At 43.0% G+C, this 21,721-nt stretch overlaps 1 protein-coding gene across 2 annotated transcripts in view; it reads right to left on the bottom strand.

The window, feature by feature from the left end:
- Positions 1-3,383: 3,383 nt before the first annotated feature.
- The window catches only part of LOC119886474 (inositol hexakisphosphate kinase 2-like), a 29,458-nt gene continuing 11,120 nt past the window's right edge, over positions 3,384-21,721 (bottom strand). The window contains exons 1-5 of one of the 2 annotated variants that reach the window (XM_038697247.1): positions 8,249-8,961; positions 6,609-6,843; positions 5,802-5,977; positions 5,203-5,378; positions 3,384-4,833 (exon numbers count right to left, since the gene is read on the bottom strand). In XM_038697247.1, the coding sequence (XP_038553175.1) occupies positions 4,201-4,833; positions 5,203-5,378; positions 5,802-5,977; positions 6,609-6,843; positions 8,249-8,501 (1,473 nt within the window). In that variant the 5' untranslated portion in view covers positions 8,502-8,961 and the 3' untranslated portion in view covers positions 3,384-4,200. Of the gene's footprint in view, positions 4,834-5,202; positions 5,379-5,801; positions 5,978-6,608; positions 6,844-8,248; positions 8,962-21,721 lie in introns of those variants that run through there. The other variant, XM_038697249.1, reaches the window with a different exon arrangement.

Genomic DNA, 21,721 nt, shown 5'->3' with positions numbered 1-21,721 from the left:
GAATTTATCTGTAGCATACATTGCTGCTGGGTCCGTCTTCTCGCAGCTGCCTATAAAATCTCTTCCAAACTGACCTGAAAACCAACTTTGCATGAGTAGGTGCACTCATCCACACACATATCACTGCTAGTTGAGCTCAAATCTACAGATTTCTAAACAGGTTAGGATATTAATCCCCCACGACCAGCATAATTTTAATCTTACTGATTTTTTTATGCATAGTCTTTATGTGCAAGAAAAAGTGGAGGAGGATTTTTACATTCTTTCATCTCTCCCACATTATAGTATTGACCCGTTTATGTAACTGCCTGTGCAGAGTTTGTCACCATTGTGTAAGCTCAATTTAGCACCTGTCAAAAAAACTCATCTTGACAGTCATAAATATATTAACATAGTGTAAAATCTGGAGGATTTAAAATTCAAAAATAAGGTACACAAAAAAAGTATTTTTGTGTGTGTTGTAATGAAAATATAAGAGGTTTTAGTATGATTGGTTGGTGCTGTCTAGTCTTCTAATAGGGGAAACTGAATAGCACCAAGTACCTTGGCCACAACAGTGCTGATGACTGGTTTCCACCCCCCACTCTGTTTTTATAGCCAGGGGCAGCGGCGTCCACTGCATGCTTGTACGCTAATGTGACGCACAATGGGGCAATTCACAGATACAGAGACATCGTGCTGGGTATCACATGTAGGAGTCATCAGACAGTTAGCCTGAAGACCACAGTGACTGATTTTGTTGACTAAGACCACTATAAAACAAAAGATCTGTGCAATATTCAAGGCCGTGTGTTGTTGTTGTTGTTGTTGTGTGTGTCTATAAGCATATGAAAAAGACAGTGGACGTGGGTAAGGTTATGCAAGAGGAATTAGGCTTAAATAATGAAGCACCTGTCAGGATTCATGCAAACAGTCACAGTGTGAGAAAATGAAATATAGATACAAGAATTTGCGTAAGATATGAAACACTCTGCACAGGCACACGCAAACTCACAAATGCACGAACCAAAAAATGCAAACATGATGTTTGTATGTCGTGTCAGATCTCTATTTGAGAGGCAACCGTGGAGACATATAAACATCAAATAGCCAAGAGGATAGGGGAGCTGTGGTAGTGAAACATAAATGTGGTCTGGACTGTCCTCCGTGTGCAGAAGAGCTGTGGAATAGTTTGCTGACTTTCAACATTGTAATAAAGTGACAGTGCTTATCCCAGTCTGTGGCAGAAAATGAGTGAACTGAGCTGAGAGATTAGGAAATGAGTTGATGGTTGTGAACAAACAAGTCAAATTCATTTTGCATGACCTTGACCTTCAGCTGTTACAGAATGACATTTGCAATGCAAAGTAATGAAATTGTTGTTTTTGGAGGTGACACATGCATCAGCCAAAGAACTGTGTGCTTTGAATGTAAGTGTGCACCACTATGTCCACACGCAAGCATGTACAATGTACAGTGACTGACTAAATGTTTATGATATGATGGAGCAGATTTGATGAATGAACAGAGTAGTGAAGGAGTGTATTAATATTTTGATGAACAGTGGTGTGACTCTCATGGCCCAAAAAGCTATGACACAATTTAATTCCCAGCAGAGGCTGCTGTTGCCATAGTGATTTCAACTGCTGTTATGCAACTGCTTCACAGTGGAAACCTTCACAAAGCAAAAATGGGCCACGAGGACGCACATGCACGCACGTGTCATATAGTGTAACGCAAGAGCTATGGTACAGAATACCAATGTGGTTTAATACATAAATTCATACACACAATATGATGACAGAATGGGATCTTTTTGATGGTTAAAAACAGCCCAGTGACCGTTAGCCTGTTATGTAACATCGACTAGCACCCCCCACCCCCACTCTTCCCAGTAGAGTGGAGATGGAAGAGCTTATCTTCTCTCCATCCTCTCAGCTATCAATCTTTGTATCCCTCTGCAGTCACACAGCACAGAAACAGCACATGCGTGGCCTGCTTCAGGATAGATGATGGCTCTGCAGCTGATCTCTGGCAGTCTATTAAACATAAAACACTGGGGTCTGAAAGTGGCATGCCCTGCCCTGACCCAGAATCTTCAAGATCAAAGTGTCTGTCTGCTCAGTCAAGCCCTTTACTGGGTTCCAACAATAGAAAACTATTGTTGTGCAGAATATCAAATGTTACAGTTGCATCAGGACCACTCTGATTGTAATAACAGCCTACTGAAATACTTTTCCTCAATAATATACTCAAAGTATGGGAAAGGCATTAATTATTATTAATCATATATATTTAGTATACATACAGTGCACTAAAATCTTCCAAAAATGTTGTGATTACCCATTAATGTGTTGTTTGGCTATTCTTATTTAATTTAAACAGACCGAGTCGTTACTGGCAGTATAAATCTGTATGTGTCAGAGCTCATGGGGCTGCCTATTCATGTCCAAAACCCTGCAAGCATGTGGCAGATGGTGATACGCAGGAGGTCACTATTTTCAACTGAAACAAGCTGACTTCATGATATGATGTACTCTAACCAATATGCGAGAAATAAATAGCTATGGGTAACACCATGTGCTAAAATTCAAATGTCAAACATTCAAATGTCAACAAAATGTGTCTTCATTACCCTGGATAATGCTTTACATTTCAGATTGATTTGAAATTATTGTGTCAGATGAATGCCTGCGCCAGCGGTACAGTAAAGAGAGAGAGGACACTCAAGTGATAATGGCCGTGCTCTCTGTTGACACAAGCTTATGTCTGCTTAATAGCTGTTCTCCACGCCAGTATTCCTCACATCACACAGAGCCTGTGACTCTGCGTGTAGATTGTTCAACCCCGCTCATATCTGCCTCAGACTGGCTGGAGATGACCACGACTGGCTGAGGCAGGCCAGGGTGTCATCCTTCGCCTGCCTCAACAACCCCCATTTCTATTATAACATCTCATCGCAATAGAGACTGAGTCTAGAAGTCTATGTTTGGGTAATCTTGTGTCTTTGCTGCACTCCACAACATTACAGGATGTATCTGCAGCAGGCCTCAGACTTGGCATGTGCTATAGTTATTTTCTTACACAGCAGGTGGTGAGAGTCAGCCTGACAGCATGCTCGTATTGAGTTGCAGTCCTATCATACTTTCCAGTGTATGTGTAGATATTAATTCATCTTTTCTCATGTGCTCATATTGGCTTGAGTTCAGAAAGCAGTCACTTCCCTCATCATACATGTACACACCCAGGGGGCAACCCCACATCCGGAATATTTGCATGAAATTTGACTGCTGCGCCATTTAAATTTCAAGTAAGTCTGTGGATTCTTTCTACAACCCAATGATTAAAAAGCTCCCAGCAACACAAGACACAAGCAACACCAAATATGAAAGAAGACACAGACGTTAGCACAAACCCAAGTCTTTAATCTTTCCCTGTGCACAACACATTTATACAAGATAGAGGTATCCAAGAGAGAGATCCTGTCAAATAACAATATTAATTCATATCATTATTATAACATTAATAACATGGAATGTAGTACTCTCCATTCACATTCTAACATTTGAACTTTGTTTTATTTTATGAAACATGTCAAATAAAGAAATAACTCTGTCTATGATACCCATATGAATATAGTCTCTGTGAGTGAAGATGAACAGGGAAAGATGGATGGCAGAATGATCTGGCAAAAGAGAAGGATGGAGGGTGTGAGCTCACTACCTCTCCTCCCATCGACTCTGTCCTCATTCACATACAACCCCTGCTCTCTCACATAGCCCTGTATGTGTTGAAAGTGCATGCTAGTGTGTGCAAAATGCTTGACACTTTCTTTGGAATCAGACACAATGAAAACATTTCTCCTGTCTCAGACTTCAAACTGCTTTTATTTGCTGCCTACCCTTTTGCCCTAACGGTGAACTGGATTAAACAGAATGATGACGATAGGTAAAATCACTGCATCAGTCACACAGATGGCTCGCGTATGTTGCGTGCAGGTCTGTTTCACATCCCCAAGACGGACACACAGAACAGGAACATCAAGAAGCACCAACGGCAGAAATGGGTTCCAATGAAAGGCCAGCTACAACAAGGTCTAACTGTGAAGAGGAGAAATCTCTCCCTGTTTCTGTAGTCCAGTCCTCCTCTTTTTTCCCCAAAGGTCAGTTATTGTTATTGTGCACCTGTGTCTGAATGTGTGTGCATGTGTTGCGTCAGTCTTCAGTCTGTGCTGTGGTTCTCCAGCTCGGAGATGATGGTGATCAAGTTCTGGAGACCAAAGATGTAGCCGCTGTCCAGGCCCTCGTGCACCACTCGGTCCTCCTGGTAATGTCTGCAGGTGGTGTGGGCAAAATCTATCATCCTCACGTCCACCACAGGGCCGCGGGGGTCTGAGCGGGACAAGCGAGCCTGGCTGACACCGGAGCTCCCGCCACTGCTGGTGCCATCGCTAGACGTGGACGGTCTATGAGGAAAACCAAGTGCACCTGCAACTTCACCCACCTCCTCCTCCTCCTTTTCTGGTTCAGCCTCTACCTCCTCTTCTTCTTCTTCTTCTTCTTCTTCTTCTTCTTCAGAGAGTCCGTCCTCAGTGTGTTGGCATGTGTGTTTTCTCTGGGGCGCTCCGTCGTAGATGATGAGCAGCGAGCTGGAGTAAAAGCGGTAGGATTCGCAGGCTTCCAGGGCAGCTTGCATTTCTCTGAGCCTGTGCAGCACCGGGGAGAGGAGCTCACGTCGCAGATGCCGTCCACTGTGGAAGAATTGGAACAAAGCCTCCTTGAAGTCGGGCAGAGTCAGCCTGCGGCCGTGAAACTTGCTCATGAACATCAGCTGGCCCGTGTCAGACTGGTACACCTGAATGGATGGAGAACCATGGAGAGGTTTGAAAAGGAGAGCAAGAATGGCGACTACTTCTGTAACAAAGGTGTTACAGACATGTGATGTATTGTTTATAAATAGTTCATGGCTAGTGGGTCACCTTTACTGATTTAATGGCCAATGGCAAATTTCCCTGCCATTTGGTGCTCCACAGATGGTAATTTCAGAGCTGTGTTGCAGGGTAGATTCCCTGTAGTCACGTTTTTAAAGAAATATTTCCAAAATGATACAAACATGATAAAAGTGCTAGTAGGCAGGCTAGCTGTTTTCCCCAGTTGACAGTCTTTCTGCTAAGCTACGCTAGCCAGCCATGAACACTACGGCCAGTCTTGGTTTGAAACCCACCTGCATGCCAGAGAGGCAGACTCCAATTGAGGATGCCGTGCTCTGCTGGCACTTGCGAATCTTCACGGCCTTCTTCTCTTCCGAGGCATCGTCTCCATGCTGCTGTGTGCCCATCTTCAGGTCCAACACACATGGCATGGTGTGCCGCCACGTCAGGTTCTCCAGCAGGATGAATTCTGATAAACTGAGTCAAGGAGGCCAAAGTCGGAAAAAAAACACTTCTACACTAATCAGCTTACAACAGCTTGACAAGGTTAATTAAAAAAACTATGTAGATCAAAGCTTTTCCCTCCAAGTGTCACTGCATTCAAATAAATGGTATTATGATACTTACAGGCAAGTCACGGCAATATCAAGTAACTAATGGGAGTGACAACAAGACAAAGACTAGACTGTATCAGATAACAGGTCTGAGGTACATGGTGGAGTCAGTGATAATCATCTGCATTTCAACTGCATGCAAAAAGGCAGGTGCAGTGGTGTCCCGGTGGCTCAGCATACAATGTCCTCTGGCCTGCGACCTCTGAACATTTAATCCGATCTCTTTCCACTGTGATACTGAATTTTGGCAGTTTAGCCCTCAGTCAGTGAAAGGATACTGTATTGGTTGCGGTGCTTGGCGTTGTCCTTCATCTTCTGCAGGTGGTGCTGTTGGCACCTGAGGCTCCAGGGGTTGTGTCTGAGCTGTATGGCGTTACTGTGACTGCGCTCCAGTCTGTAGTAGAGCACCTCGGCCTGCCGTAGCGCCTCCAGCCCCACATCCTCCCCACATACACTGAACGGCAGAGGGAGAGAGAGCCTCATTAGTTTTAGGCACAGAAATAAAAGAAAAAACAGACTCAGTGCTTGAGTATGTGGTGAAAGTATGAATGTGAGTAGTAGAGCATAAAACAAGTTATATTGGATATGAAGAGGAACCCAATGGAACAGTGTCTTTCACTCACTATCATCCATCCAAAAAATGTAAAATTAATAGTTTCATCCTTCCAGCCTTTACCCCCCACAGGCCGAGGCTGACTAAGTTTTGTGTTTGTGTATATGCATAGACATGCATCTATTGCAGTTATGTAACCCTTCGGCTGTAACCCTCTCTCTGGCTGCCAAGGATCAGCCGCTCACAGTATTTAGAACCAGATTTGCCTTAGGTTGTATGTGTAAGTCAATGTGTGCGTCATTAGTCAATTATAGCTTTACCATTCACAGAAAACTAAAGATTGCTTTAAATAGATCACGGTTATGTCATATTTCTAAAATGATCGATGCATCATCTTCAGTTTAATTTACATGATCCCTGAAATAAGTGGGAACATGACTTACTTTGCCCCCGCCCGTTGATGAATCAACTACACCTTCTACTTTTTCCACAAGTCCCTCAGTGTACTGCTTTCTCTGCTCTGTGATCTCACCTCTTGTCCTTGTCTTTACGAGAGTGGCGGCTTCGGCCATCTTTGCTGTAACTTTCGCCGTCCACAAGCAGCGAGGATGCAATCATTTTCCCCCACTTGAGCATCTCGCGTTCGGGCTCGCAGTCGGCCAAGGGGTCCTTGTTCTCGTGATCTACTGCTGTGTCACTCTGGAGGGGGTAAGCGATGATGCAGTGGTTCCCTTCTTCATCCTCCTCGAAGCTCACTGACACCACACCTGAGTGATGGGCATGGAGGGAGACAGAAAGACTTCTGTTAGACATTTGTGTCATGGAGCACTGAAGAGAATATGTCATATCAAAGCACAATAAAGCTGACAAGATAACACAAGCTCTTAAGCGCTAAGAATCTCTTATCCTCATCTTGTTTCCTTTTGCAACAGTTACACTTACAGAGTAGTTTGTGTCTAAACCCACATCTCTTTAAGACATCTGTTGCAACAATACCTGGACAAAACTATAACATACAAGAGAGGATGGGACAGAGACACTGAGCTCTCAAAGCCACACAGAAAAGGACAGAATGAAAGAACGATCAATATCAATGTGCAGGTTTTGGCTTTTACTTGTGTAAATCAATACACACTCAAACAATCCATGCTAACAAGCTGGTCTAGTGCTAAAAAGCATAGAGCAACATAGATGAAATAACAGCCCAAACACAAATGACACAAGGCTACAAAAGTTACGTCACTTCTTTTTATTACCGAATATTTAATCACACAAAAAATACATACAGAAATACACAAAGCAACACTGCACACACAGAAAAAAAAGGTATGATGCCAGTCTACAGGCTTCGGCTATAGACAAAGAGCACAACAAATAATGGTCGGCATGACAGCAAAGGTTCAGAAGATTCCTGAAGCTTGTTTGTATAATAAACAGCCTTTCCTCCTCATTGTGTCCCAAAATATGGCTGAAGGAGAAGCCAAGATAAGATGAAGAAGAGGAGGGCTGAGAGAGTAAGTTAAAATAAAGATAAAGAGGTGAAAATGCTGACATGGAAGAAGCACTGTTGCCACAAAATATTCATGGCAGAACAAGGGATAGGGACGATAGAGAGACTGATTTATGTTAAGTTGAGGCTCAGTATTTTGGAAGTGAACATTAAAGGCGGCAGTGGGGCTTTTGGGACAATCAGGGGAAAGTGACTGTTTAGTATCACCTTTGACTTCTCTGCTGGAGACACAAAGGAAACAGGTTTTGTAGAGTGCTGTCGATGTCAACCTTTTTAGATGACCTCATGGTCTCTGCCTAGCACCTTTGTTTCTGCATGACCACTGTGTGCCAGAAAACCTGACTTACTGCAGCCTCTTACAAACAAGACAATACTATAAGGTGGCTTGCTTGTAGGAGGCCCACTTGCAGTCTCAGCTGCAGCACCCTCCTGTGGGACAGTTTGGTACATGCTGCTGCATGAGACAACACTGAAGCAGCAGCAGGGAGCTCATGTGAATTGATGTTTCTATTGTCTGCAAAACATCAATTAACACTTGCACATATCCCATAGAGCAAGTGCACTATAGGCATATGTGTAAGTCAAGTGAAAACAGAGATGCATAACAACACAGCAAAACACAACAACCACAACAGAGATTAGAAAAGGCTAGTTTGCATTACCTCTATATTGGGGTGTAAACTTCCTAATTGCAGCAGGCAGATTCTTGTAGAACTGATGTTCGCGGGGGATGAGGGGCTTGCAGATGGTCTGCTCCCCGAAGCGTAGGACACAGCAATGTCCCCCGACCTGGTGTATGAAGGGCTCAAGCATCACCCCTTTCTCCATGTAGCACTGTTGGTGCTGGTTCTGTTGCTGTTGCTGCTGCTGCTTTTGCTTTTGCTCTGCATCCATGGCCTCCACAGCCGGACCCATCCTCCTCTGGCCCTGACCACACTACTGTGGGCATTAGCCTCCTCACGCACGCACACACAATGTGGCAGGGGCCCTATCTGGCAGGGGACACACACTCACTCGTGCACTGCAGATCCACAGAGGACTAGTCGTGGTATCTCGTGTTAAGGTCGCAGGCTTTTGCCAAATTATTCCCACGATGTCTTCAGAAGCTGCTGTTGTGATGATGATCTGCTTCGTGTGTGATTCTGCTGCTCGAAAACAAAGGACAGGAAGGAGAATAGAGGAGGAACTGAATAAAAAGCCAAGATTTAGTGGACATTTCACCCCTTTATAACTCCTTGTCTGGCGGTTCTTGTAGGCGAGTACAAACAGAAAGCCTTGTACTAGAGCTGCAAGGGCTGATAAAGCAAACAGGGACAGATCCTGCTTGTGTCTCCACTGCAGACCGAACGCTCTCTGACAGCTGAGAGCTGGCTCACCACTGGTAAAGCTCTCACAAGCCTGACACTCTGGCCGTCCCCATCATAAGCCATCCACCAATCAGCAGCACCCAAAGCAGGTTGTTGGGTGGTAACCCTTTGAGGGAAAGGAGTGAGCAAACAAAGACAGCAGCGGGAGGGTGGGAGGGGGGAGTCTGGGGGAAGGGAGAGAGAGAGAGGAAAGAAGAATAAAAACAACGAGGGAAGGCGAAGATGAACCAGGGTTTAAACAACTGACAGAAAAAGCAGCACTATTTCCCCTTATAAAGTGAGGTGTAGGGAACGGAAAAACAGAACAAGGTGGAGACAGAAACTGACATGCAGAACAAAACACACTGACAGCAGTCAAAAATAAACAAGCTTACTCACTAACTACACAGAAATCTTGGCCTGAAAGAGCCAACAGCTTTGGTAGCGTCTGATTAATGATTGTCACTTTAGAAGCCATCTAAACTGCCGTTTGCAGACGAAGGCTCTCTGGCTGCCAGTCAGCTGAGATCCAGTTTCCAGCTATCGGTTGCTTGTCTAAAATACTATTGAACTGATGGCTAAATTGACTTACACCTTCATAAGTGACTATGTAAAGATTACTAAATAAAGCTTTAGTTTTATAAAAATATTTACTTGTACAAATGAGTCTTTAGAGTCTATAAATGTAAATACACTGATACTGAAAAACTCTGAAGTCTAACACTTCTCAGACTTTCTATATTTTGTATTTACTTCCCCCACCTACATCCTAAACGTTAGTGGTGTATCAACACTACGCTAGCAAACGGACTATATAATGCATAAATGAATAAGCGTTGTGAGGACCCTTCCCTTTAGTTTAAAGTCCACAGTAAAGTGAACATCTTCCATCCATAGTAGAGCCCAGCTCAATAACGGTGTGAAGGATTTATAGAAAATTAAAGAGCAGAAGATGGAGATGTAACAGAGACACAACAGAGGTCAGGATGTGGTGTTATGAAGATACGGTGGGGTAGTTTGAGGGTGTTTCTGAACTTAAACCTCATCTCGCACCCTCCAAGCCCTTCTTGAGACAGAATATCGTAGACAGAAGAACATCTGCAGGGACGTGCACAGACATTTTGGGGGGATTTGAACTACTGCTCGGAAAATGCAACACAGATGAGTGCAGGGTGTATTATTACCAAAACATATACAATGTTATAGTGTATTCTTGTGTGTGTGTGTGTGTGTGTGTGTGTGTGTGGAGGGGCTCTAAAATATCATGTGTTTCTCTGTTGCGTACATGTGGGTGTGTGCATGTGTGCTGTACATTAGAGTTGGACATGGCATGTTGTACAGGGAACAGAGTCAGAAAGCCCAGCATTAATCTCTCTAATCCTGTCTCTTGGGACACAAGAGGAAAATAGGCCATGGTAAACAAGTAGAAAATAGCCACACTTACACTTAAACACAGTATGTGTTGTACATACACACAGCACACATCTAAAGCTTCCTTTCTGATGGTGGACAGAGAAGTGGGGTGGCCCTTGCAACTCCTGCTCTGATATCTTTCATCAGTGGACACCTTCATGGACAGCCCTCTGAGACAAACAAGGCCTGCTTAGTCTCAGCAGGGAATGCTCTGTTTTGTCACCTCTGACCCCCTGTAATCACTTCAATTTGCGTGTCAAGACAGCCCAACACACAAAACAGGTGTTCTCATTGATATATGTTTCTTTTTGTGTTGTCAGAAGGCTGCATGACGAACAGAAACCATTGTTATCTACCAAATCAAATAGTAAATAAGGAAATCCATTAGACTTAACCTATTAGCCTGGATGAAATCTTGGATTTTATTTGTGTAGAAGGGCAGTGCACTTTAGAGGTGCTGGAGCAGCTCTCTGGCCAGCTCCGGCACAAATTTAAGCACTGGAGCTATGTCAATGTCAACGCCTGGATTGCATGCTATTATTAAAGTTAACAATCACAGAGAGAGTTGGAAATGACAGAGAGTTGGCAATGTCAAGGGGCCAACATTAAAATCAGAATAACCTGCAAGACACCAGAGTGATATAATTCATCATACAGATGATGAAATGAAATGAACTGACAGGCCGAACAAGCACTACAGGTGTCATGGAGATCAGACATTCATCTCACTGACATCCACAAGTTCACAGGCCAGCTGGCACAAACATAAGCAATCATTAATGCATGTAAATCAAACATTTACAACAAAAGCAATAAACCTTCAAATGTGTGCAGAGGAATTTAACAGGGGCATAATGGAACATTGAAGCCCAAACTGGAAAATGACATACTGTAGAGAGCAACAGAAATAAAAAGGACCGACAGGGAAGTGAAAGCCATGACCTTGAAAGAAATGGGCTGAGCACAGCATGAGGCAGTTAGCAGGGGCTTTTCACAGTGCTGAGGAGGTGTGTGCCAGTCGCAAACAGAGACACTGGAATATGCAGCCAACAGGAAGCTGGAAAGCCCCTCACTTCCATACAGTGTGCAACACGCGTGCAAGTACACCTCCTGACAAGATCAGAGCTTTTCCAGCCTTGACAAAAGGGAGAGGACAGATTTTTGAATCTGTCTAACAAGGTGCATCAAGAAACCGCTAAGAAAATGGATTTCAAAGTCCTTAGTTTGTATCTGCTCTCTTCTTAAGCCTGCTGATTGTAAGTCAGTCAATGGCAATTTTGGTTTCTTCTGTGACACCAAGCAAGATTTCAGGCTCAGTTAGGAAACCGATTCCACACTTTGGAACTCAGCTGGCTCTAGTGAGTGGACACTGCAAAAATGTGCCCATTAAAATCAACCTGAATCCCCATAAACACTCTATATAACTATATAGAGCGTCAAAGAGGGAAGAAGTAAGGACATGCAAAGTCAAGGCCACCAGTCCATCACACAAATAACTGACAGGCCAGCACATTTTCAATGAAAGCATTTTGCGAAGCTGAGGTTCAAGGTTCATTCTTATATACCAACATCTCAGTTACATTCAATACTTGTCTGTAGCTGTTGCCATCGAAATTATTTGAACCACTAAAGAAACAGCAGCTATAGCTAAATACCAAGCCTACAAACGAAAATGTTTTCTGTTTCTCTCATTCATAGTAATTTGCTTTGAGCCAGTGTTTTGCTACTGGCTTTAGCACTAATATGCTTTACACTGAAACACAAACTATTACAAAGCTGTTTTATTGATGAGTGGCAATTCACAGGCCCAGCTCGCTAGGGCTGCACGATATGATAAAAAAATCATATCGCGATTATTGTGACAGATATTTGCAATATGATTCATGATTAGCGAGAATGATTACTTTCACATCACAATTCATCATGACGATGTGACATTTGCTGGGTCTGTACCAAATAACATCTAGGTTTCTTACATCTAGGTCTGGGCGATATGGCCAAAAATCTTATCAAACATTTCATATCATTCGATATCGATAATCATCACGATAAATGTCAAATCATTATGTCTTTCAAGTTTAAAGGCTGATTTTTGCTCCAGAATGAAAACTGAAGAAACCAGGTGGGTATTTATTTGGTTAAACTTTTCTTTAAAGCCAGAATGTAACAAACACTTGATGCCAAACAGTGGATCACTTCACAAATCTGTGGTAGAACATTGAAAACTATTAAGAAAGTCTTTTTCAACAAATATGATTAGTAAGTTTTTCAGTACCTTTTTCTCAACCAAATAAATAATTTAATAGGAAAATTAAGTGCTAATTTGTTCGTGACTGAAATGAATTAAACCAAATATTTATTGACGATATATTGAACATTTACCATATTGTTGTTGAGGAAAATTATATTGCGATAATTATCATTATTGTTTTATTACCCAGCCCTACTTACGTAGAACAATATTTGTAGGCAGGGGTTTCTCTGCAGCTCTACAGTACTTCATTAAAATTACGTTTTGTCACACTTGACCTTCTTCCAAAAATTGCAGCTTCTGCGATTTGGATATTGGCCATTTTGCGATTTTGGTAATATTTCGATTAACTGTGCAGCCCTACACATGCATGTCTTTGGCTTGTAGTGATGAACAGCAGCCCCTTGAGGACAAGATCAAGGACCAGATATCAAACCTGGATCTTCCTTCACTGCTGTATAGGCAACATGCTGCACACTAAGCCAAAGCCGTCATGTCCCCTCCACTACAATATTTGACCTTAACTGTCTTTTAACTATGCTTTACCTTCTACTCCATATACAGTTATTCAGAGTCAAAGTCATGCAGACAACTGTCTCAACGTTCTCACCACGATTAACACATTTAGGGAGATCAAAGTGCTCACATAGCGAACCTAATCTGTGAGCTTTTATCTGTCAACAATAACAGGGCAGCAAAGGGAACAGGGTGGGAGCAGGTATGCCTGAGGTTATTAAGAGGGTCGATGTTTCATTGAATCCACAGGGCTTTACAGCACGTTCAGGCGTCCTAGAAATGTCTGTATTAAGAGACAAACTATTGGAGAAGGGTGGTTCGTGGGGGTGAGGGGAGTGCAGGAAGGAAGGATGGATGAGGTATGTCTTTTGCCCTTGTGTGGCCATGGGCACTGGAGGAGGAGGCTAATATGGAGGCGCTGAGTGAATTTAGATATAAAACACACAGAGGGGAACGTGAAGGGCAAAGCAACAAAGAGCACACATACACACACACACACACACACATATCTTTGGATAGGTCTATCATAAGTTTTTTACTTCCAGTAAACAATCTTACAAACAACTACTCCGTTATAAATAAATCCCTCTAATAAATATTATGTGTATGCTTAGTATTTGTCCTGGTTCTGAGAACTAGTTTGTTGTGTGTTTTTGTACTGCTGACCTTATCCCCTTCAAGAGCCTTAAAAGATTTAGGATGAGACAAATAATCTGAATGAGGTGGCATGAGTCGGGATTTACCTGGACCTATTTAGGCAATAGCCTGGAGGAAACATGCATAGACACACATTCATGTGCGCAGATCCCTCACAAACCATGTCGATCACACATGCAGGCAGGAACAGAGCAACCCATGCACAACAATCAAATACACAAACACACAAGCTCTACCTCTGTTGGCTTGGCGTGGAGAAAGGCTGATCTTACCTCTGAGGTGACCCTAACTCTGACCCTGATTTGTCAGGTAATTTTCCAGACTGATCACCTCACATGATATCATGCCAGATAAACCCGCCAACCAAATCCTCATGGGTCACCAAACACCTAAGCCCCCTCTAAAAATACCACCTGCTGTAAGCAATTCAGGAGTAGTTAATAATAAACAAAGGCCATGCCAAACGCAAGAGACAAATAAACACAGGGATCATACAGAAGGGAAACAATTCACTGGTTGCCACCATAGGCCAAAAGGGCAGAAGACTGAAGTCCTATTGACAGTTCCCGCCTATAACTGTAACGACACAATTGTACAGACGTGTCTACCATGGACCTAGTTGTCTCTATTATGCAAGTAAATATACCTGAACATGATGCTACAACACTGACAGGAAGATGATCCAGCATTAAACCGAGTAACAAAAAGCAGAAACGCCTCACTTGTCAAAACATCTTTTCCCTTTTTAGTCCATGCTTATAACTGAATACGAGATACAAGTGCTATACTTAATAAGAGGAGACAAAGTGACATTATGATGAAAGGAGTACACTAGGTTTTTGGCTTAATGATTGGCCTAATTAACTCGCAAATGAGAATTACAGCACCAGAAATATCCGAATGTCCTCAATAAATTATTCACTCCAGTGTTCTCTTTCATAAACTATGGTGAGTGACAATGGTGAACTATTACTAATATTGTTAATAGCCTATACACTATAAACCATATGTTTAGTATCTCAATACAGCTGATACAGCCTAGCTTATTTCAGGAGCTGCATTGATGTATAATCCACAGCAGGAGTAATGTTACAGAGCTGTCATTACAGAATGTCTGAAGATAACTCAAGTCATCTTCTCTATGTATTGTATCTTTAAATGTTAGCATACCAAAGCACACTGGGACAAAATGGACAACTAGGAACAGGTGGATGTTTTATGGTGTGTATGCATCAACATTTAATGGGGACATCAAGCAAAAGACATTTCTTACAGCAGATGCTTTGAGATGTCCTTAAATGAAATAGATAAATAAAGTTAGGTGTGCCAGTTCCATGGCCCTGTTACTATGCATGCCTACTCACCGGCATGGTTTACTGGCACACTGAAATGTAACTGGGCCAGGATTGGACCAATTTCCTTAGGCCTCAGTGAAGTGAAATGTGAATCTGAGATACTGGAGACATGTCATACAGACGGTGAAGTTTGGACTGGCAAGACAGTGAAGATGATGGTGGATAAGGAAGATGGTTTTGGAATTGTGAGAAGTCTAACTGGAGCATGCACACAGTTGGGAGGCGGGCAGGATTAAGGCTGTGAGTGTTCAGAGGAAAGGGGGACAGATAGAACTTGTTCTGGAAGACACCAATCTCCTGCCAGTGGTAAACTCTGTCTCGTTAATTATCTAATTATTTAGACTCACAACTGTGCCAAAGTTTCTGACCGATGTCAAGTCATTGAATTGAGGGAGTGGTTATAAAGCCATGAAGCTCAGCGACACTGGACAGGAAATAGGGGATGTGGGTGTCACACACATCCTGGATTTAGGCTTAAACTGTCCACACTTCTCAGAATCATTAGACAGAGACTCAGCTGGCGTCAGTCTACTGACACAATGCAGCTCAACAGCTCTAGTCTACTTATGAATGCCTCATGCCCACTGTAGTTTTATTGCTGGTACAAGACTCGCCAGTCACTGACAGCAACGTAAGGCACAGCGTTACTAATTAATTAAATGTTTAGAAGTATTCTGAATTCCTTACAGATTCCCCTGGTATTATGTTGTTATTACTGGGTGTATCGCAAATTGTTTTAATGTGTTTCATATTCACACAAACAGTTACATTAAATATATATTCCCTAAGTCGTTTTGGATGTAGCATTCTCCTTGTACAGGCCTGAACTGGCTGTGTTCCTCCTTTGCAGCTGAGGAAGGTCAAAGGGCATTGGCTCACCCCCCTCTTTAGTTCAGTTTCTAGGAAGTGTCATAAATAGGACAACACAGCAGTCTCTTCTCTCCCCCAACAGCACTGTGGCTTGGTTAAAGAGAAAACCTCTGGCCTGTTACACCAACCACACTCAAAACAAAAATCTGCAAATCTACTCGGAGGAAAAAAAACAGTTATTCTCATCACAAACTTTGGCCAGCAGTTGTGCAGCCAATGAGAATTGGAGTGAGTGGTCCTTTCCACAAAAATGCAGAAAACAACAGTTATTTCAGGATGTATTTATGTAATGTAATGTAAAAGTAATCCTCAAAGTCTTACTGCCAATATCTCCATCAACATGAGCCCCTAAATTACACCAGTCAGTTAAGTGACACAGGCACATGGAACAAGTAGTTGCCTTAATATCTTCTACCCTGCACCGAGACTGTGGGCAGGTAAACATCAGGTCATCCCCAGATATCCATTATAGTCTCTCTGTGTTTAGCAGGGATCTTTGAGTTGGTTTACATTGTGTGTGCAAGTGATACCTATTGACATATCACTATCACGAGCACCCAGGCTCATAACTGCTGTATTGGGCCTGAATCCATGATTGGTTAATGCTATAGATAGGGCCCTTGACATATGTCAGCAACACTCAACACCCCATCCATGGCCTTACATGCAGCACCGTGACAATGTGTGGACAATCGAAGGCCTGCCAGGATAGACAAAACGCAACAGATGCTGCAAAGGCACAGGCCAGGGTTTCATCAGTTTGTGTTTTGAATGCAGTGTCATTTCCATCCGGCATGCTGGCCTGAGTTGCCATCAGACATGGGTACCATAGCTTTCCCAAGCATTTCAAATGCCTGAAGAAAACACAAGCAGCGCTTGCTTTGTTGGATCACACTGGCAAGATCTCTATGTTTTAAACTGTTAAATGTAATCAAGTATCATTCACATGTGGTTTTGCCATTTTTAAAATCCAATCAAATATACTTAATTGGGGCACGGTTAGCTCACCGGCGTTCGAGTCCACCCTGTGGCCCTTTGCTGCCCCTCTCTCTCCCGTGTTTCCAGACGCTATCCACTGTCCTATCTCTCTCAACTAAAGGCACAAAAAAGTCCACAAAATATCGTACTTAATTGAAGAGTTTAAATTTGACAGCGATTTAACATTTTAACATCATAACATTTAAATCACGTATCGTGATTTAAATGTATAAAAAATATTTATACATACGTGTGTCTGTGTGTGTGTGTGTGTGTGTGTGTGTGTGTGTGTATGCATGTTTAAGTGATGATGTGAAAATCTGTATATCTAATAATAAGTGCATGTTTACTGGTTAGTGATATTTGTGGAACTTTGCTGAGTGTTTTGTCAATCCTGAATCTGAAATGTATTTGTTGTCCTGTCATGTGGCAAATTACTTACAGTGGAGAAGTAAATCAAATCTGCAGGGATCTTAAAAAACTTAGTTTGAGCCTAACCTTCCGCCAGATAAAGAGAAAGGTATCTTGAAAAAAAGGAAGAGTACATTAACATGTGCATGTGTGGAGGGGAACCGGAAATGGTAATGTCAGGGAGGAGAATAATAAAAGCACTAAGTTTCTTGCCAACTTGACACCACCTACTCTCGCATCAGATGTTCTCACGATACGGATTTGATGACGAGTATTTGTGTGTGTGAGAGTGTGTGTGTGTGCCTGCATGTTTGTGTCAGTACACAACGTGAATTCTGGACATTTCCTCACCTCCAGCGTGTCAACTCCCTCCATCCCGTCACCTCACGTGAGGCTACACATATCCAGCATGCTGACACATCTCTCACACCAAATATAAACACAAGCACCCCTCTTACCAAAATAACAGCACTCATACACCTTATCACACAGTAATAAAGTCTGGGCACAGACATAAAGACAATGGCATGCCCTCAGTGTGACTCTCCAGACCAAAGCTCTTTCCAGACACTCGCACTGTTCTGCAGAGCAAAACAGAATTGTTTCTTACCTAAAAAGGACAGACCATTGCAATGGTGACAGCACACTGTCAAAGCATTTGCATTCATTATGTATTTAAAAGCAAGGCTCTACGCTAACTTTTTCCCCAAGAAGTGCATGTGTACAATGAACGAGCACAGTGAAATATTTTGTAACAGAGTTTACTAACAAGCTATTTATTATATTCGTATTTACACTGCGTGTATGTGTGTGTGTGTGCAATTATGGCATGAAAACCAGTGGAGGACTATGGACGTGAAGACCCTAGTATCTGGACACTCGGCATGGGCACGAAAATATTATTATTATATTAATATTATTATATATTATAACGCTTTTTAAAACCTTGAAACTGATTTTCTGGCAAATTTGACACGTTGAAAAAAGCTTTTTGAAATGCTGGTGATCAATCATCAAAGAATATTCTACTGTTATTGGTGAATTCTGGCTTGTAGAATGTAACACTTTATGTAACACTTTATGTAAAGAAGGTTACTGAACAATATTTATAACTTTAGTAAAACAGAACAAGGGGAACGTGTTGCTCTCAGGAAGAGGAGGCGGCTAGAAGGAGCATAAATTGGCACAATGGCATATGATGTAACTACATTCATTATAATTTCATATACCAGCATACTATGTAGCTTACCACTGGTAATAATATTAATTCCAGGTTGGAAGTGACATTGACGAGCACATCAACTTGATGAAAAGTTAAACATGTTTCAACTGATATAGCTAAATACCTAAAATGGAAACATGAGAAGAAAACTGCATGAGACCAGACTGGGACACTGAAGAAAAAATAAAGGAACAAGGAAGAAGTGGAAACACAAGAAAGACTGAAAGAAATGTGAAGTCATGCTTGAAACCTGATATAGTCATATTAAAAGAAATGTGATCATTGAGGTGAGAAGACAAGCAACTGCTTCATCCAGGACACCTAATACTGTAAATCCACTCACTTTTTTCTCTTTCTTTTGTTGTTTATTTTTTATTTATTTTATTGCTAATATATAGATTTTTGCTTTGGAAACATTGTTTACCTAAACATTCACACCAATAAAGCTAACTGAAATGAAATGAAGTGTATTTTTTTTGAGAGAAATGAGAGAAGCTTGGAGCTATCAGATACAAGTCTTGAGTGCTACTGTGATACTCTGCTGGGTGGTGTCGCGTCTGCTATTCATCCTGCTTGTAGTGCAGGCTGCATCTAAACTCAGCATCTCAGCACAAGGAACATAAAACAGTCCTACCACCAGGATGGTAAATAACCTGTGTTTTACCAGCTTGGAAAAACGCGGCGCTCCCATTGCAATGAATTGAAAAAAGACGCTGGCGTCCGAAAAAAACACTTTGGTGGACACGGGGCCTAATGTATAGTGGTCAACCGATACAACCGATGGGTTTTTAAGGGCCAATATGCCAGAACATAGCTCCCACGTACGACAGGTGCTATAGAGACTCCTGGAAAACAAGCTCTATGTAAAAGCTGATAAGTGTGAGTTTCACACCAGCACTGGGATTTGCTTGGGATATGTCATCCATGGTGGCCAGGTGAAGGCAGATCCGACGAAGATCGAGGCAGTGGCGAAGTGGCCCAAACCAGTCAACAGGAAGCAAGTACAACAGTTCCTGGGGTTTGTTAACTTCTCTCGCCGCTTTATCAGGAACTTCAGCCGTGTGGCAGCTCCTCTCTCTCGCTTTACTTCCACATCCACCCCCTTCACCCTGGACCCCTGAAGCTGACCTGGCGTTTACCCAGCTCAAGCGGCAGTTCACCACAGCGCCCATTTTAGTGCAGCCCGGCCCCTTCTGCCAGTTCGTCGTCGAGGTGGATGCCTCGGACACGGGGGTGGGTGCAGTCCTCTCCCAGCGCTCCAATACGGATCAGAAGCTCCATCCCTGCACTTTATTTTCCTGCCGTCTAACCCCTGCAGAACGAAACTATGACGTAGGCAACAGAGAGCTCCTCGCAGTGAAATTAGCCCTGGAAGAGTGGAGACCTGGAGGGGTCCGGTATCGTTGGGACCGATCACAAGAACCTGGCCTATCTCCAGTCCACTGGGCCCTGTTTTTTGATCATTTCCGGTTTACCCTCACCTACAGGCCCGGCTCTAAGAACACCAAGCACGACGCCTTGTCCCGACAATTCACCTGTGAGGAGTCTCCTTTGGAACCTGAGACCATTCTGCCTCCTTCCTGTGTGGTGGCGACAGTTACCTGGGAGATCGAGTCTCTGGTGAAGGAGGCTCGATGGCATCAACCCGACCCTGGTACTGGTCTTCCGGAATATCTGCTCGTCCCCAACACTATTCGATCCCAGGTCCTCCAATGGGTTCACACCTCCCGTTTCGCCTGTCATCCTGGAATTAGCCGGGCCCTGTCTTTACTCAAGCAACATTTCTGGTGGCCCACCATCGAGGCGGATGTCCGGGCTTTTATCCCGCTTGCTCTGTGTGTTCCCGCTCCAAGTCCTCCCATCGTCCTCCGCCCAGCCTCCTGCGTCCCCTGCCTGTCCCTGGTCGTCTCTGGTCCTACATCGCTCTGGATTTCGTGACCGGCTTGCCTCCATCCCAAGGTATCATCCTCACTGTTGTTGACCGCTTCTCTAAGGCCGCCCACTTTATCGCTCTCCTCAAGCTCCCCTTGGCCCAAGTGACTTCTGATCTCATGGTCCAGTATGTTTTCCGCCTCCACAGTCTACCTGTCGACATTGTCCCCGACCGTGGCCCTCAGTTCATTTCCCAGGTATGGGAAACATTCTGTCAGGCTCTTGGTGCCTCTGTTGGTTTGTCGTCTGGTTTTCACCCACAGACAAATGGGCAGTATGAGAGGGCAAACCAGGACTTGGAAACCGCTCTGCCACCACCTGGAGCACTCATCTGGCCTGGGTCGAATACGCCCATAAATCTCTGTCCTCTGCTGCCACGGGGTTTCTGTTTTTTTTATTTGTAGAGCACTTTTCAAAAACAAGTTACAAAGTGCTTTAACAAGTGTAAAGAATAATACAAAAAAACAAGATAAGAGCATGAAAAATTAATATAAAATTAGTAAAATACAATAAAAGGGATAAAATAACGTCAAATAAGATCGGGAAAGGCTCTCCTATAAAAGTATGTTTTAAGAAGGGACTTAAAAGAGTTCACTGACTCAGCCGACCTGATTTCCTCGGGCAGGCTGTTCCAGAGCCTCGGGGCCCTGACAGCAAACGCTCTGTCCCCTTTAGTTTTCAGTCGAGACTCTGGAACAGACAGCAGACCTCTGCCCGAGGATCTCAAGGTACATGCTGGTGCGTATGGGACTAAAAGGTCAGAAATATAACAAGGCGAGAGGCCATGAAGAGCTTTAAAAGTGATCAATAGAATTTTAAAGTCAATTCTAAAACATACTGGGAGCCAGTGTAATGAAGCTAAAATAGGAGTAATGTGGTCATATTTCTTTGTTCTGGTTAAAAGCCTGGCAGCTGAGTTCTGGACAGTCTGGAGTCGATCAATAGATTTTTGGGTTAAACAGGTGAAAAGGCTGTTGCAATAATCCAGGCGTGATGAGATGAAGGCGTGTAAAATGGTCTCGGTGTCCTTAAAAGTTAACATAGATCGAATTTTTGCTATATTTCTAAGTTGATAAAAACATGATTGAACAAGCTTTGTGGTGTGCTGCTCGAAATTTAAATTACTATCAAACCAAACACCAAGGTTCTTTGCCACAGGCTTAATGTGATTTACTAGGGAACCA

Source organism: Micropterus salmoides, unplaced genomic scaffold, assembly GCF_014851395.1.
Source record: "Micropterus salmoides isolate LMB-PRFRI ecotype aquatic unplaced genomic scaffold, ASM1485139v1 Ms_hic_scaffold_4, whole genome shotgun sequence".
In the NCBI taxonomy this organism is placed as follows: domain Eukaryota; kingdom Metazoa; phylum Chordata; class Actinopteri; order Centrarchiformes; family Centrarchidae; genus Micropterus; species Micropterus salmoides.
The sequence above is the reverse complement of the archived record's forward strand: the minus strand, read 5'-3'. Positions and strand labels throughout refer to the sequence as shown.